We start from the raw sequence: 16,684 nt of genomic DNA on the forward strand, positions 1-16,684 counted from the left end.
TATATAAGCTATTGACTGTTAGCTGCCACCTTTTCAAAGAACTGGCTGACAAATGGACCCACTTGTTTTAATTACTACATTTAGCTTTTATCTTCTATAAGCAATAACATTGGGTGTCCATTTACAAACCAAGCACTCTGCAGCATATCGAGGTTCATAATACACCCTCCTACTTTAAGGGTAAAAGATATTTGCTAAGATTTCAAGTTTCATTTGGTCTACACCTAGTTTCTGAACTGTGCTTGTAGATTCTACCCTTTTGAGACCAACACAGTAAACTGAAATACTAAAGAAATGCTACAGGAAATTAAGACTAGATTGTAGCTGAGCAATATGCTCTGTTAGATACAGCTATCTCTGTGTTAAAATTCAGTACCAGTACAGAATTCCACCTAGGATGCATCAGAAATTATCTCCTTAACAAAAGAAGGCTTAATTAGCATCACGATATGACGATTTTCTTCAGTATATGAGACAGTTTGATATCTGCATACCCAGATATACTTCATTCCGTAGAACAAAGTCTTGTACAAATGTGAGCACAGCACATCCACCTTCAGAAATGGTCCACACCTGAGCACCAACAGCAGATTTTCAGATACTGAACTATTCTTACAGTATCTATGCCAAACATGAGCTACAATATTCCTTAGAAACAAATCAAAATAAAGAAATCATCTCATTACATACTGATAAAGGGCAGTTAGAAACAACTGAAGAAATGGGCCATTCCCTTGTTTATAACCACTTACATTTTATTTTACAGTATATTTGTGACATTTTATGTTACTATAACCAAAGATCAGGGTTGTTTACAAATATAATGGCTGCCATTTGATGTAAACAATTAAAAAGTGTCTCTGAATATTAAAATTTTACATCATGATCTTATTTCATTAAATTGAATTACTCTTTGTGCCATCAGTTATTAGTGGAGAGGAACTAATTTAAGCAAAAATAGTTTCCAGAAATTAGATGTAGAAACTGAGAAGCCTGGATAAGATTTCAAAAGACCACTCCCTCATCACTGTAAAAAGGAAGAAAGCAAATTCTTTCACTGAAGTTGCAATGATGAGTCAACCAAGTCCACTTGTATTAAGGCTTCTTTACATATTATTGAATCCCATCATGCCTTTCATATTGCCAGCAGCACCTTGTTGAAATTGTCTCATCATTGACTGCAAACCTGCCATGCCACCTGCAGAAAGTGAGAACATAATGTGTTAACTCTGAAGCCCAGCTCTCCTGCTCCAGGCCTCATTAAAGTACACACACTATTTCAGTCATATACAAATGCAGAAGCCCAAGACTGTTGAAATAGGCTTAAACAGCTATTGAAAGTAAAAAACTGAGTGACTAATTATAGAAAGGCCTGCAAAACACCAGGTTTAAAGTAGGTTTCACAATGACCTGTGCATTATGAACTAAAGAAAAAACCTTGAAGCAATGACCAGTATCAATTAGTAAGGTTCTAGTATGCGAGTCTTTATTTAAAGCTGCTCTTATCAGATTTAATTACTTGAAGCAAAGCTTAGAAGGGAAGGGAAGTTTAGGCAGATTTGCTTTACCACAGTCATTCCTCAAGTCATCACTGTTCCCAGACACCATCCCAATTGCTCATTTTGAGAGCTGAATCCAAACGAAAAGGCCTGATTAAGCACTGGTAAGTGCAAAGCATTTGGACTAAACTTTCGGATTCTTGTTAGAAAGTTTTAGAAATACTTAATACTGATATATAATGCAGATATTCCCATATGACATTCCTCACTTCTCTATTTCAAATGCTCCACCATAACTGTCCTCTCTTGAAGCTACAAAAACTCAGCACATACCCATATGATGAAGAACTCTTGGATCCATCATCTTTGCCATCTGTTGGTTCAGTTTGGCCAGCTGAGATGGGTTTACATTCTTTGACATATCACCACCTAAAAAAAAAGTGGATTAGCATATGGGGCTAGAAATAAATCTGAATGTTACCTTCTAGTTCTAAATTCAAATCCATGAGTCCATTATCAAAAGTTACTACATCAGCCACTTAAAGTTACTTTAAGGATCAACAGTCCTTGCACCCCACATAACAGACTGCAGTGTTAGTATTGTGGTAGTAATCAGGCCTACATTCAGAGAAATACAGTGGCTTTCCCTGCTAAGTTACACATTAGTGGCATGAAGAACAGTGCAGACCTTACCAGTTACATAAAGTTTTCAAACATCATGAAAATGAGTGAGTTACAACTCACTTTCTCCTCTCCCTAATCAATGTTTTCACATTTCCTCTGTGTTCACACATGAAGTAAATGTCCCCACCAAGTTCATAAATTTTAGTTTTAGTTTTGGGTTCTTTTTTTTTGGGGGGGGAGGGGGTGTTTGGTTTGTTTACTTTTGGGTTGGTTGGTTTTGTGGTGTTGGGTTTTTCTTACCTTTGAAAAGCCCTTTGATGCCTCCCATCTTTTTCACCATCTGTGCAAACTTAGTGTATTGGGTCAAAAGCTCCTGAACATCTCTGGTAGAAACACCTGAACCTCTTGCTACTCTTTGGATTCTTCCTGGCTGCTTACTGAAAACTTTGGCACCATCTGTACTGTCAAGTTCTGCAATTAGAATGTGGAAAACAAAGATATATTGAGTTACTGACATTAAAAACTGTTACAGCTGGTAGCAAACCTGTTCTCCTAGTTGAGAATTTAGTTTTTAGCCAGAGAACAAAAACCCTAGTTTTAGAAGTGACAATGCAGAATTTTACATAAATAATTGAGACATAACATTCTAGGAAGTAATACTAAAAAGCTATAATCTTCATATGTTAATCACCATAATAGAAAAAATTGTCTGAATAAATTATGTTCTCAGCGTACTTGGTCTTAAGCCATATTAATGTGTTTAACGCAAGGGTAAGAGCAGGAGTTATGGGTGGATTCCAGAGACCAGGCTACATCACCAAGTAAATCTGATGGTGGGTAGGAAAAAAGACAGTAATGCCAGTTTAAAGATTAAGACAGCTTTTTAATTTGCAAGTGTAGCATTAATAATTTAAGAACAGTTACAATATAAAAATAAAAATACATGAATTTCCAATAGAATGCTTCAAAATCCCACCTACTCTACACAAGACAGAGCAGCAACTGGTAGTCATCGAGGTATCTCTAAATATTTAGACTTATTCGGATAGTTGGAGACATGCATACTCCTTGCCATTTCTAAGAGTCTTAATTATTTCTCATCATTTTCTGTCACAGTAGATGCTGCAATGTCTTTTTGTTTCCAAAAAGATCTCTAAATAAGCTTGTTCAACAATGGAGAAAGAATAATAGCCCATGACATTTGTTTTACCTTGATCATTCATACTGTCCATTATAGTCATCAATTTCTTTAGCCTTGCCATTGATTCCTGTTCATTGCCTTTACTCATGAAGTCGGTTCCAAAACCAGGGATCATGCCCTTGTTTCAAAAGTGAAAAACAAAAGGTGTATCAGAATAGGCAAAGCTAACTTTAATTAAGCAGCCAGAAATATAGAGAGCAACTTTTAGTTCAGTAGTTATGCATTACAGTAGACAAATTTCACCTTTTGAAAAACATATAGCACAGACTATAACACCAGTTTCAGTGAAGAGTTCTAAGTTTACAGAAGTTGGTCAAATATCAGTGAAAATCTGACAAAATAAAATGATTTTGGGGATAACTAACCAAGATCTGACTGAATGGTCCCATTTTCATGATGTTTTGGAATTGTTCATACATATCTCTTAATGTAAATTGACCTAAAGTACAACAACAAAAAAAAAAGTTAGCAGAAGTCACACTAGCATTTTGGTCTTACTCTCCTTTCTCGATTATTCTTCATTTTTACAAGGTAAATACTATACTGCATAGATAAATGGATAAACAAACCTCTTCACTACTAACATGGATAAACAGTTTAAGATGGCACATGCTGAACTGTTAAGCTAGTTATTCTGCAATTACAGTCTGACAGACATCACTCAAAAAAACCACAACTCAGTTTACTTGCCTGCCACATGTACTAGAGAAAGAATAGCTACTCTTCACTGTGCACATGAGCAAGTTTTTTATGTCTACACATAACACAAATTAACTCTGATGTAATCATGACAGGTTCTCTGTGACAGAGACAACACTCTAACATCTGCTATTCAGGCCCTGGGGATAACTTACCATGTTTTAGCTTTTCTATGAGCGCTTCATTGTCATCCAATTTTAACTCATTTACTTTATCTATCAGTCCTTCAATATCACCCATACCTGGAAAAGGAAAACAGCTCTGAAATTAACATAAAAAAATTACACTTTGACTTTCCATTATCCAATTCAAAGTGTCTTTAAGTATAGTTGTACATAGTACATACATACCAAGCAGCTTGCTGATGAAAGGCTGTGTTTTAAAGGGTTCAAAGTCATCTATGTGTTCTCCAGTTCCAATAAAAATAATAGGACTCTTTGTGGCAGCAACTCTGCAGTACAACACATTTTATGAAATAGTCTCTCAAAAAAAATCCATGTTTTGTACCATCTATTAACATAATCAGCTAGGCATTCTCAACACTATGCATCCTCTCTAAAGTATCTTACTCCTTGATTATTATTAATCAAAAAAACATCCAGCATCTGGATGTATAGCTGACAGTAGTTAAAAAGATTTTTCTAATTAGTTCTTTGTAAAATACAAACTCTGCTTTGAAAAAATCATCAACAGAAGTTGTTTATTTTCATTGCTGAGTTTAAGAATCTTGAGAGGAAAGAAATAAAAATACATCATCTCCAGTTTATCCTAATATTGGGAGGTCATATGACACAGGCATTGATTACATTTTCTTCAAGGCACCTCAAACAACAGAAAATCTTGTTTTCAACACAGGAAAAAAGCTTAGGCATAAGAAAACTCAGAACCTTTTCACCAGTCAACTACTGGCACTAGCTTTTAGATGAAACTCAGCTTCCAGTCCACAGACAGTACAGAGCAAATACAGCCAACAATGCATGACAACTAAAACAAGAGCAAAATAAAGATACCAAAAGCTTTAGGTTTCTATCACTACGCTATAAATAAAACAAAATACATATGGCAGTTCAAGAGCTGTAACACTTCATATCGAAGTCAGACAGGGATGTAGTAAGTCAGTGTCAGTTAACATTGACTGTTTTGACACATCTCAGCTCAGTACAAGCTGTGTCATTGAAATGCAGCTGGAACAATCATACAAGGCTGAAGATAAAATGTAGCATAGTCTAGTCAACAATCTGCCAAGATACAGCACATGGCAAGTCCAGTGAGAATGGAATTCAGGTAAGTATGACTGCAGACAACTTTTTACCAAGTTGCTGGACATTGGCAATCCAGAAGTTTGATTTGCATCAGTTTTAAGGCCACTAGATATGACTAGGTAGAGGTTTTCCCCCTTTGGAAAAAAACTCTCAGGCATTAAATAAGAAGAAAAACTCTTCAGGTAAGCTATATCTATTAAACCCCAATGGATCTTTTTGGGAAAATGCCTGATACACAATATGGAATCAATATTGCTTGATGCTGTTTTCAGAAGACAGAAGTCTGACATGTAACAATATGCACTACTATATTCAAAATACATCATAATATCTGATTCTGATGTTAAATATCAACTGGTGATCCTATCAACCAGAAGAAGGGTAACAATCTAAGTGTTACCGACTTAAATCTTAGATTCTGTGCAATGTGACAGTGACTTTCACAGAACAGGTTTCTGTGAGACAATAAGGCATTTTCATGGCTGGCTGTGCATAGCCAGATGTTGGTCACTGTTATACCACAATACTTACGCACTAAGAGCTCCACCTCCTTTTGCGTGTCCATCGAGCTTCGTAACAATAACAGAAGCTACATCTACTTTATCTTTGAAAGCCTTAGCTTGAGCTTCACAAGCTTGGCCAATGGAAGCATCCATCACATAAACAATGTTATCTGGTTGCTAGGAGAAATGAGATACACAAAATAAGAATTTCCTGCTTTAGTGAAAAGTGTTCATGCATTATGTTCATGCATTCAGTAGCAGAACTTGCTGCAGTAACAGTATGTAAGGGCTGTGCACTTTAAAACAGGACATTTTATGAACAATATTATCTAAGGACCATTTGAAAAACTGATACTGTATTACTACATGAAAGATTTATCTACAAGACAGAATATTACAATTTAATAGGTTTGTGCTTATTAGTTGTGTTTCGAGTGATTTTAGCCAGTATCTTGAGCCAATGAGCTCATTAGTATCTACGAGCAATTAATGGCTCAAATTGTCCATTCAGTTTTATATTAAGAGATTTAAGACATGGTTCCTCTGAAAACAAGTTAGCCATTAGCAGGAATTCTGTGGGAAGTGTCATATTGTCATGCAAGACCACAGAATCAAACAAGTAGCCAGACTTTTTAAACCCATACAAGAAACACCAGTTTCATTTACATATCAAAACTGTTGAAAGTTATCCAATCATCTTCTCTGTTTTAAGACAATTATTTGTGACAATCACAGAAAGTTTTGTATTCATAGTTATAGGAAACCAGATCAGACTGGTTCTTTTATCCAGTTTTTCCACGCAAAGAAACTGAAAAGTTAAAGCAAGAATGACAGTCTAGTTATATGCAAGTGTCCTTGAATTACAAATAGAAGAATTCAAACTGAAAAAATTATCAAGTACTCGTCATTCAACCTTTGCTCATTCATACCCGTTTGTAATTTCTAATATAATCTAGTAATTAAAGTAAAATCTACACAGAACATTAGGACATAAAGATAAATCAATTGCAGTCAAATGACTATGACAGAAGTTACTATATTTCTCAAAACTACTCACTATGGCATTAGCAACTTGTAACATCTCTTCAAACAACGAGTCTTCTTGTTTGTGACGTCCACTTGTATCAACAATGATTATTTCAAAGTTTTCATTCTTAAATTTCTCAACACCTTCTGAGGCAATAATTACAGGATCCATTTCTGTGTAACTGATCAAAAAGAGAAACATCTAGTAGTTATATGTGCAATTTTTTATTCCCAAAGAAACTAATTTAAAATTTCATCACTTGACAATAAACTTGTTAACTATAAATGTATCTGGATTTCAAGAGGGAATTTCTCTTATGTCAAGCAAAAGTTGGTTAAAAATATGCCTTCTTGAGCCATTTACCCCTACTACATTGTGAAATGAAGTGCAAAGGACTGTCTGTCTCACCTGCTGGAAGCTGCACTAAGTTCTACTACCCCTTTCCTGAAATACAATTTAACTGAGCACCTAGACAGCTTAGAGGAAAGTTATTTACTGGTTTATAAAAGCTATTTTAGTTCACCTCTGCCTTTACTTGACAAAAAAAATTAAGCATCCAAAAATAATATCCTTTGTTCTGTAAGATAATTCCTGAAAATGTGAATATGTCTGGTAGAAGTCTATGAACTTCTATACACAAAGTAGCGAATTATTCCTGGATGCCTGATCTCTTCTTACACTATCCCTACCTGCTAATCCTGGCAGTATACAAAATTAGGCAGAATTTTTACATGATTAGAGAAAATAGAATATATTACTAAAACCTAATTTATTAGGCAACACTGGATGGGGCTTAGTGCAAGGCGTTCAATAAGGAACAATACATTATTGGAGTTAAATTGTCCTCCAAACTGATTCTGAAAGATGCTTACCTCCCATAAAAGGGAATTCTTGCTTTTGTGGCATTCTGCTTTAACTGGTCAAAAGCACCTGTAAGACAGGTATAGTCAAGGGACTACTTAAGAAAATCTCTAAATATTACAGATAGAGAACCACATCATTAAAGTCTGTATTACCTGCTCTGTACGTGTCTGCACATATCAAACAGGTCTTCCAGCCTTTCCTCTGATAAAAGTATGCTAACTGTGAAAAGAAATCCAAAACAAGCAGTTACACCAAAGGTCCACTGACATGACACTGTGTAACAGCTTGTGAGTCACATAGTACACACACAGAAGACACAAAGGCAAGCCAGCCTTTGTTAGGAATAACTCAAGTTCCCATTTTATGGATTCTGCTGTCCAAATTGGACTAGCATTTAGAAACTACCCAAAACAGTAAATCTTCAATATCAAGTACCATACTGGCTACAACTTGCACAGCTTGTGGTTTCTGTACTTCCAGAGGAACAAAGATATTTCCATTTGCAAGGACCTATTTTAGAGTGGTGGATAGAATCCTTAACTTTCTTGTAACACTCAGCTTCATTGGTACAATGTACGTTCACAAAACACTTGACTGACCAAAGACAAATTTCCAAAATAAAGTTCACCTACAGAAGCACTAAGAAAGTCTTCTGAAATCGGAGGAATTCGTATATTCAGTATAGCCTACATGTGAACCTCAAAAGCAGATGACAAAAAAAAAGCAAGAAAGATGCATCTTTTTTCCACAGAATAATTTTTCCTTCCAGCTTGGAATGTACTGAGCTCTGTCTTGGGGTGGATGATGAGCAAGCTGAGAGCTTATGGTTTAGGATAAAAGGGCAGACCAGTAAGGATGATGTTGTTGTGGATGTTTTCCTGATCACAAGGAACAAGTGGATGAGGCCTTCTACAGACAGCCTGAAGCAGCCTTGGAGTCACAGGCACTTGGGGGGGACTTTAACTACCCTGACATCTGCTGGAGAAGCAGCACAGTGAAACAGAGTCCAGAAGGTTCCTGGAAAGCATGGATGACAACATCCTGTCACAAGTAGTGGACGATCCCACAAGGAATGGTGTGCTGCTTGACCTTACACCAACGAACAGGGAAGGCCTTGCTGGAGATGTGAAGGTTGGGGGCAGCCTTGACTGTAGTGACAGTGAGATTGTGGAGTTCAGTATTGGGCAAGGAGGAAGCAGGGCAGCGAGTAAGACTACAACCATGGACTTCAAGAAAGGTAATTTTCACGTCTTCAGGGATCTTGGAAGAATCCCATGGGAATGGGCCCTGCAGGGAAGAGGGGTCCAAGAGATTTGGTTGATATTAAAGGATCACTTCCTCCACGCTGAAGAAGGATGCATCCCGATGAGCAAGAAATCAGGCAAAGGGGGGGCAAGAGAGCTACATGGATGAATGAAGAACTGTCATTACTCAAGCATAAGCAGGAACTACATAGGAGAAGGAAGTGGGGTCAGGCCAGTTGGAATGAATATAGAAGCTGTCAGAGTAAGTAGAAATGAGACAAGGAAGGCCAAGGTTCATCTGGAATTAAATCTGGCCAAGAATATCAAGGGTAACAAGAGGATAACAAAAGGACAACAAGCTATCTATGAGCCAGCAGTGTGCTATGTGTGCCCAGCAGTGTGCCCAAGAAGGTCAATGATATCCTGGGGTGCAGCAAGAAGAGCATTGCCAGGAGGTCGAGGGAGGTGATCATGCCCCTCTACACAGCCCCGCTGAGGCCACATCTCGAATGCTGTATCCAGTTCTGGGCTCCTCAATGTGAGAGACATGGAGCTCCTGGTTCAGCAGAGGGCCATGAAGATGATTAAGGGACTGGATTGTCTCTCTTCCAAGGAAAGCCTGAGGGAGTTGGGCCTGTTCAGCCTCAAGAAGAGACAACTGAGAGGGGACCTCATCAATGACTGTAAGTACCTGCAGGGAGGGTGTCAAGAGGATGGAGCCAGGCTCCTCCTGGTGGTGCCAAGCAATAGGACAAGAGGCAACCTGCTAGAAACTGATGTACAGAAGTTCCACATGAATATGAGGAATAACTTCTTTACTGTGTGAGTGACTGAGCACAGGAACAGATTGCCCGGAGAGGTTGTGGAGTCTCCCTCACTTGAGATATTCAAGAACTGTCTGCACACAATGCTGTGCTATGTGCTTTAAGATGATCTCCCTGAGCAGGGAGATTGAACCGGATGACCCACTGTGGTCCCTTCCACTCCTACCTATTCTATGATGTGTTGATTCATAGCATTCTTTTTTAGCCTTAAAAAAATACAAATGTAAATTTCCTCAATGAATCTGGGGCTGGAAGAAGTTTCACACCACACAGTGATACTTAACTGAGGTATCTAATACAAAAGTCAAATTCCAGTGGCTTGCCTAAATAATTAATGGAGTGAGATAGGTTCCATTCATAGTACTAGTCTTTGACCTAGAAAGTGAACTATAGTGTCATGGTTTAACTCCAGATGGCAACTAAATGAGCAAAAATAGAAAGAATCTTTTTTATCCATATACAGTATTGTCTCATCAAGGGTTTAGTTCAAAAATTTTTGAAAGAAGTCCTACAAGCCATTTGTCCCAAAAGAATATCACTTTGTCCATTCCTCTCATCTCAGGAACCCTTCTGCAAAAATATCTCTACCTTTTAGTGAGTTAGCATTTTGCTACTAATAGAAATAACATAGATCACAAGCAAACCCTACCTAAGGAGTCCAATCACCACCACCTTCCCCAAGGAAAAAACCAAACTAATCAACCAACCAAACACAAAACAAACTCAAAACAAATAAACAAAAAACCCAAAACCCATGCAAAGAGATTCACTGCACATTACCTTTGAACAAGTTGTTGTTTTACCGCTTCCTTGCAAACCAACAAACATTATAATATTCTGTTTTCCTTTGGTAGGTGTCCATGCTTTGACTCCAGGATCTACAAGCTAAAGTTTAACATATGTAGCAAAACCAAATGTCAAAAGCACAGAGTTGGTATCATGCTAGGGGCCTGGTTTCATATTCAATGGGGCAAAACAATTTTTGCATATTTAGTCTTAATTTTGCTCAGGTTCTTGCTGATTTACAGTGAACAGCAACAGCCCATGGAAGATATCTATAGTTATGCATAATAATTCTGCAAGAGTAACAGTGTTAATTTTTTTCTACCACCAAGCCCTACAGTCAGGGTGGCCTGTGTAGGTGGCACAAGTGTAACAACCAACACAGAAACAGGATCTCCACCCCACCGTCACTGCTCAGGATGAGCTTCTTCCGGTGAGAATCCCACAGCACAGAAAGCATTTTAGGATTCCTGCCTCACTTCTGAAATGAGTAGAAGGTACATACATTCCTGAGAGCTATGGTTGGGCACAGGCTAACAGAACAAAAGATTACACTGCTAACTGGAAGGAGGGTAGAAAACAGATACCCAGGTGCTGATTTGACCAAGCAGGTAAATTAATGATAAATGTTGCCATGAACTGCTAGGTTGTCACTTAACATTTTTTCAAAGGCTTATAAGTAGTCTGAACAAATCTTCATTAGGGTAGCAAAGGTGTGTTCTGGGACAACCAAAGACAGCCCAGAAGCTAGCAGAACTTTATTCTTCCTTTGTCTTTACATTTCAATTGAAGACTAAGAACAGGTGAACTTAAAGCTTAAACTGAAGTTAGCTTGAGAAATGTCCAGAAAGTAGTTTCAATTAGAATACTACTGTTTGCAATAGGAAGAAGCCTTACAACAGAAAGCATAACTGCAGGTACCACATAACCACCTAAAAGCTTGGCTTGCTACTGGACAGCTTCCATAGCCCAGGCTGTACAAGAAAAGTGACATAATGCAGAATTTTGAAGTCCTACCTTAACAAGCTCCTTAAAGACTGCATGCTGAATCATTTTCCTTTTGTTAAGGCCAGATGCCATTTCTTCAAGATCAATTGCAGACCTGAATTTAAGAAAATCATGAAACACAAGCATAACTTAAAGCATTGCTTAAACCTAGTAATAAACAATGTTTTTGTAATAAACAAAGTTTTTGCAACTGCAGCATCATCCTGATTTGAGTTGTCAGATAAGATGTACTTAAGTGACATGCATTGGAGACACTTCTGTACAGAGGATAAAAACAAGTTTCTAAAATACTTGCATCTTTCAGACTTGCATTTACTTGAATTACACATCTGAAAACAGGCAAGGTAACAGTACTAGTCACATACACAGATCTATTTATAGGCAGCACAGAACACGTGAAGATGAAGCGTCTAGGAAGTAATGAAGAACTTGTTTATCAGACAACTCAGCTGATGAGAGCAACAGTTTTTTGAAAAAAGCCTGTAACAGCAGTAAATGGCTAAACTTGATGAAAATTCTTTTAATGAAACTGGCTAAATGTTTAGTGCAAACTGCATTTTCCTGTTAAAGGTAAAGTGGGTGTGTCTAAAAAAATATAGTTATAAATTCTTCTGTTACCTCAAATTACAACTTTTACAAACATCAAGACTTATATAAATTCTGATTATTTTACTTACTTGACATTTTCTCTAAGTTGCTTCACAAGTTTGATATTAACATCAGCTTCCAGTAATGCTGTACATACTTCTTTTAACATAGCATTTAAAACCTTTGGAGTATAAAAGAAAAATTGTTTTACAATACACAGGATTGACCACCACAAAAAAAAAGTCTGTGCATTTGTTCCTACATAAATAAAATTTAAATGTGAAAAGTAATAATGGATTCTCAATTGTAACAACTTTATATAACATAGAAACAACAGAACACTTCCTCCTGCTTTAAGGCCAACAGCCACTCATACGGTAGCAAGACTTTCTAAACTTCCCTATGGGTACTCAAGAGAGTACACCAAAATATCTCATGTCACACCACCAGCTCTGTATATACAAGTATTCCTTAAATGCAAGATGGACACCCTGCTATCTGCATTTTCAGAAACTGGACTGCTGCTCTGGTTGTATTTCTTCTAGGCAAGCAGGTGCCTTGGTTAGAAACCCAGTTTATTAGTTGTAAGATTTTTCAAAGTGAAAAGTCTTGAACAGAAAGATTTTTTCAAAGTAACACCTGCATAAATGGCCTCATTTGCACATCTTGAGCTCTTGGAGGATAAAAGTTTCTACTGCTATATACTGGGCTGTATTTGATTCAGTTAAGAATTTGTTGTCTCCCAGCTGCCAATATGGTAAAACCTTTCCTCTGTGCACAGGTTCCAACCCCACAGCTCTCAATAAGCCTACTTTTTAGTTACCTAAAGCCACCTGTTTGTCCATCTGAAAACAGTTTCTGACAATTTATTTACTCAGAGGCACATTTAAACCATCACATTAGTTTGTTTGCCATCTTGCTTTTCAGTCCTATAACAGAATACACCTAGCTATGATTTCAAACTCTTAATTACAGAAAATACAGACTATACCAGCTGAAACAAACGTCCAGAATCACACACTGGCTTGAATATAAAGGCAGCAAACAACACACTCCTCACATTTCAGACAGCACAGCTTACATTGAAAGCTATTTGTTCTTCCACATTTCAGCTTCTACCAGCCTAGTTCACATCTGCATAGTCTGGCTGCACATACAGCCATAAATCAGAGCAGGTGCCTACCTTCCACCCAACCTTTGGTACGTGCCTCCTCTGGCATTATCTCCACAGAACATTAATCTCCCTGAGTACAGCCACCACACTCAAGGACCCTTTGACCACAGGACCCACTATGTCTGAGGTGATTATCCATGTATAAATCTAGTTTTAAGTTCTGGCAGTACTCTCAGGGGGTTAAAACTTCCAGTAGAAATTTTACTTGAAGGAAGAGAAGAGCCTCCAGGTAACATCAGCCTACTTCAAGCTTTCCATCAGCCTCTGAGAACTTTTTCTCAGAACTTTTAAAGTGTTAGTGCCATCACATTTGCACACTAGTTACCTCCTCATTGATAATCGTAGCATTGCTCAGGGAGCGCAATGCTGAAGTTATTTTTCTTCCAAGATCTGCGAGAACCATTTTGGCGGCTTCGAGTACAACTCAGAAGAATCTGGAAAACAGTTTAAAAAAAATCAAGTTACAATGCCACAAATTAATTATTCCAGGAACTTTCAGGTAAGGAATCCTGCTTTGCAATCCAGAAAGTGTGTAAGTTTTACTTTTTAGCTATTTTTAGGAAACACTGGCCTGAAGCTAATTTTAGGTTATCCTGATGGCCTACTTAAAAACAGAGATACCACACTTCAATTAGGAAGCACTTCACCGTGTAGAACAACTGCATTGTCTTCACCAGGAAAAAACAGTTCAGACAGACTTCCAGAAAGAACACTTCCTGCTTTTTATCTTCTTGTCAGCAATATGCTACATGACAGAATAAAATCAAGCAGGATAGCTTAGAAACTCTGCATCCTGCAAAGCCAGTATGACCAGAAGCAGGATATTTTGCTAGCAAAATTGAACATTATTTACTGGTTGCATTTTATCTAGCTTCCAATATATCAAACTGAATTTCCCATTTTAGTAACCCTACAAACATGTTTGCATTTTAATAAGCAAAATTCACATTGTAGTTTTTAATGGATTTATTGGAAAAACAGATTGTTTTTGTTCACTGCAGACACAAATCTCACATATAAGTGTACCATAACTTACAGTTAAGAAACCATAAAAAGTTAATTTCTGAAGGGTATGAATATTCAGGTCAACATGTTAAACCACTCCACCTCCTATATAACCCTCCAGATATTTTCCAAAAGAGCTAAAACAAGTCACCCATGTAAGCCAATCTCCTGATTGCTTTGTCTAGTTGAGAGTTACTATTGTTACAAAGCTAGCACGTTAAACCATCAACAAAACCCTAAAACCAAGTGCCAGCCTAACCCTCCCCACCCCCAATACTGAGGTCACACTGCAGAACAAATTCTTCAGGGGTTTCAAAAGATGTAGGATAAATAAATCCACTCTAAGTACAGGACTTGGGTATAGCAAATGATGCAAATAAATACATTTACACAGTTTAGATTTAATGAACATTGTATGTACAAGCAATTCCAAAGTGATATCCATTACCATGCCATCTCAATATTCATTAAAAAAATTAGTCTATGCTTCCTAAGGACCTCTACCCATAGAGTATTTGCAGATCAGTACATTAACAGGTATGGATGTCCACCTTCTTACATTGCTGAAAGAGGATTTCACGTTATCTGAAGTGGTAAGGAAGGAAACCTTGGAGTTTTACAAGGCATACAAGTCACATTATGGGAGTATAATTCTAAAAAACTATTATCATCAATATGATCTACCAAAGGGTCTCAGCAAAACAGATGTTCAAAACATTTTTCAAGTTCGTTTCCTGTGAAAATCACAATAATGCAAAAATAAAACCCCTTAAAAATAGCATTGCAACTCAGTAAGCTTTGAGCTGCTAAAACTGCATCCACAGACAAAACTTCACTACAATGCTTGGATATAACAGCTAAGAAATTTGATAGGATGACCAACATACAGAAGCCACGTGACTGCTCAGTATTTAAAATTAGTTTCCAGAGTTCTATGGGTCTCTAAATACAGAAAGTTAATTATGTCCTAGGACACAAATGTTTCCTCTGCAGAATTCCAAATGTTTCTTCCAACAGCCTTACAATAGGAATAACACAAGTACTTTGCTCTCGCTAGCACATTAAGAAATCATAAGCCATCAGAATTACTAAGGAGTGCCAAGTACAGAACTTAACAGAGCTTGTCACACACAGTCCATCCCAGTGGAGAGCCACACTCCAGACAACTGCTTGGGTGGGCAGGCAGCCAGGAGGGCATTAGCAGTGACTGCACTGCAGAACATGGATATGCTGAGCATCCGTAGTTCCGGAGAGCTGAGCTTTAATGCAGCACCCCACAAACACCCTGAGCAGGGTTAAACCCAGCAGGGCCCCCCAAGAGACTCGCCAGGCTGCAGCGAGCAGGTCTCTGCTGAGCTCAGCTCTGCACAGTCTGAGCCACCTGGGCACCTCCACACTGAGCTCCCAGGATATCCTTCTGCTCCACGGAGTGCCAGGACTCTGTGCTTCTGCCAGGAACAGGCATTTCAGGAACCAAGGGGCAGCAGAAATAGCGGGGGGTTTATTAGGTCTAAGAAAATCAGCAATGAAGCAACTCTGAAGGGACAGACCGCCTACCGCTGCTCAGCCCCCCAGCATAAACCTAAATAAATCTGCCTAGCTAATCTAGCAGTACTCTTTTAAGTAAAGGATTTTAAAAAGCAAAAAACTCTAAAATGCAAGAGCTCTTTAAACAGCTGTTTAAAAGATAGCAAGTAAAAGGGACGTTTACTTAAAGTTTGTATAATAAAGTTACACTAAATGTACACTTACATGGATTAGATCAATCTCAAATCAAATACTGTAACGGAGCAGCAGCTGTTTCACAGGTGCGAACGGCTGGAGCTGCTACAGCGTCACTCAACCTTAGCTTACGAGTTTCCACCTGCAAAAGTTACCCGGCAAAGGGCAGGAAGGCGCCCCGGGACGACAGCGGGGACCGGCTGTCTCGCTTATAGCCCAACGCCCTCGTTTTCAAGGGAAGGAAGGGAGAAGGGAAGGCACAGCCTTGGATACGTGTCCGACCGCTGCCTTCTCCGCGGGCACCCGGGCTGGCCACAAACAGCGACCAGGCCCCGCCCGGGCGAGCCCCGTCCCAGTGACTCGGACAACGGGGACTGGTCCGGGAGGCCCAGAACTGCTCCCACTGAGCTCTGGCGGACCGAGGGCCCTGAGCGGTCCGTGCTGCCGCCCGTCCAGTCCCGGGGGCAGGAGGGCCCGGTGCCCACCTTCCGTCCCCGCTGACGCGACAGCTGCGAGCACTCACCGTGCGCGCGGAGCGGGGCACGCGGGCAGAGCCGCGCCCAGCCCAGCCCAGCCCAGCCCGGCCCGGCCCGGTCCGGCACGGCCCGCCCGGCGCTGCCGCCGGGGCGAGGCCGCCCCGCGAGACGCTGCTGTCGC

At 39.0% G+C, this 16,684-nt stretch overlaps 1 protein-coding gene across 2 annotated transcripts; it reads right to left on the bottom strand.

Annotated features, from left to right (window-relative positions):
- Positions 1-734: 734 nt before the first annotated feature.
- On the bottom strand, positions 735-16,627 carry SRP54 (signal recognition particle 54). 2 transcript variants are annotated; one of them, XM_027638030.1, is made up of 16 exons: positions 16,551-16,627; positions 13,626-13,734; positions 12,216-12,307; positions 11,548-11,632; positions 10,528-10,632; positions 7,832-7,898; positions 7,688-7,745; positions 6,846-6,996; positions 5,817-5,965; positions 4,374-4,474; positions 4,179-4,265; positions 3,690-3,763; positions 3,334-3,442; positions 2,424-2,594; positions 1,833-1,928; positions 735-1,198 (listed from the first exon to the last, which is right to left on the bottom strand). In XM_027638030.1, exons 2-16 carry the CDS (start codon positions 13,701-13,703, stop codon positions 1,107-1,109), a joined length of 1,515 nt encoding a protein of 504 aa, XP_027493831.1. In that variant the 5' UTR covers positions 13,704-13,734; positions 16,551-16,627; the 3' UTR covers positions 735-1,106. The 2 variants fall into 2 exon arrangements, with proteins under 2 accessions (XP_027493831.1, XP_027493832.1); XM_027638031.1 differs by lacking the exon at positions 16,551-16,627 and adding an exon at positions 16,058-16,500 and having other exon boundaries at positions 1,091-1,198.
- Between the last annotated feature and the right edge of the window lie 57 nt (positions 16,628-16,684).

Source organism: Corapipo altera, unplaced genomic scaffold, assembly GCF_003945725.1.
Source record: "Corapipo altera isolate COAL_440 unplaced genomic scaffold, ASM394572v1 23, whole genome shotgun sequence".
In the NCBI taxonomy this organism is placed as follows: Eukaryota; Metazoa; Chordata; class Aves; order Passeriformes; family Pipridae; genus Corapipo; species Corapipo altera.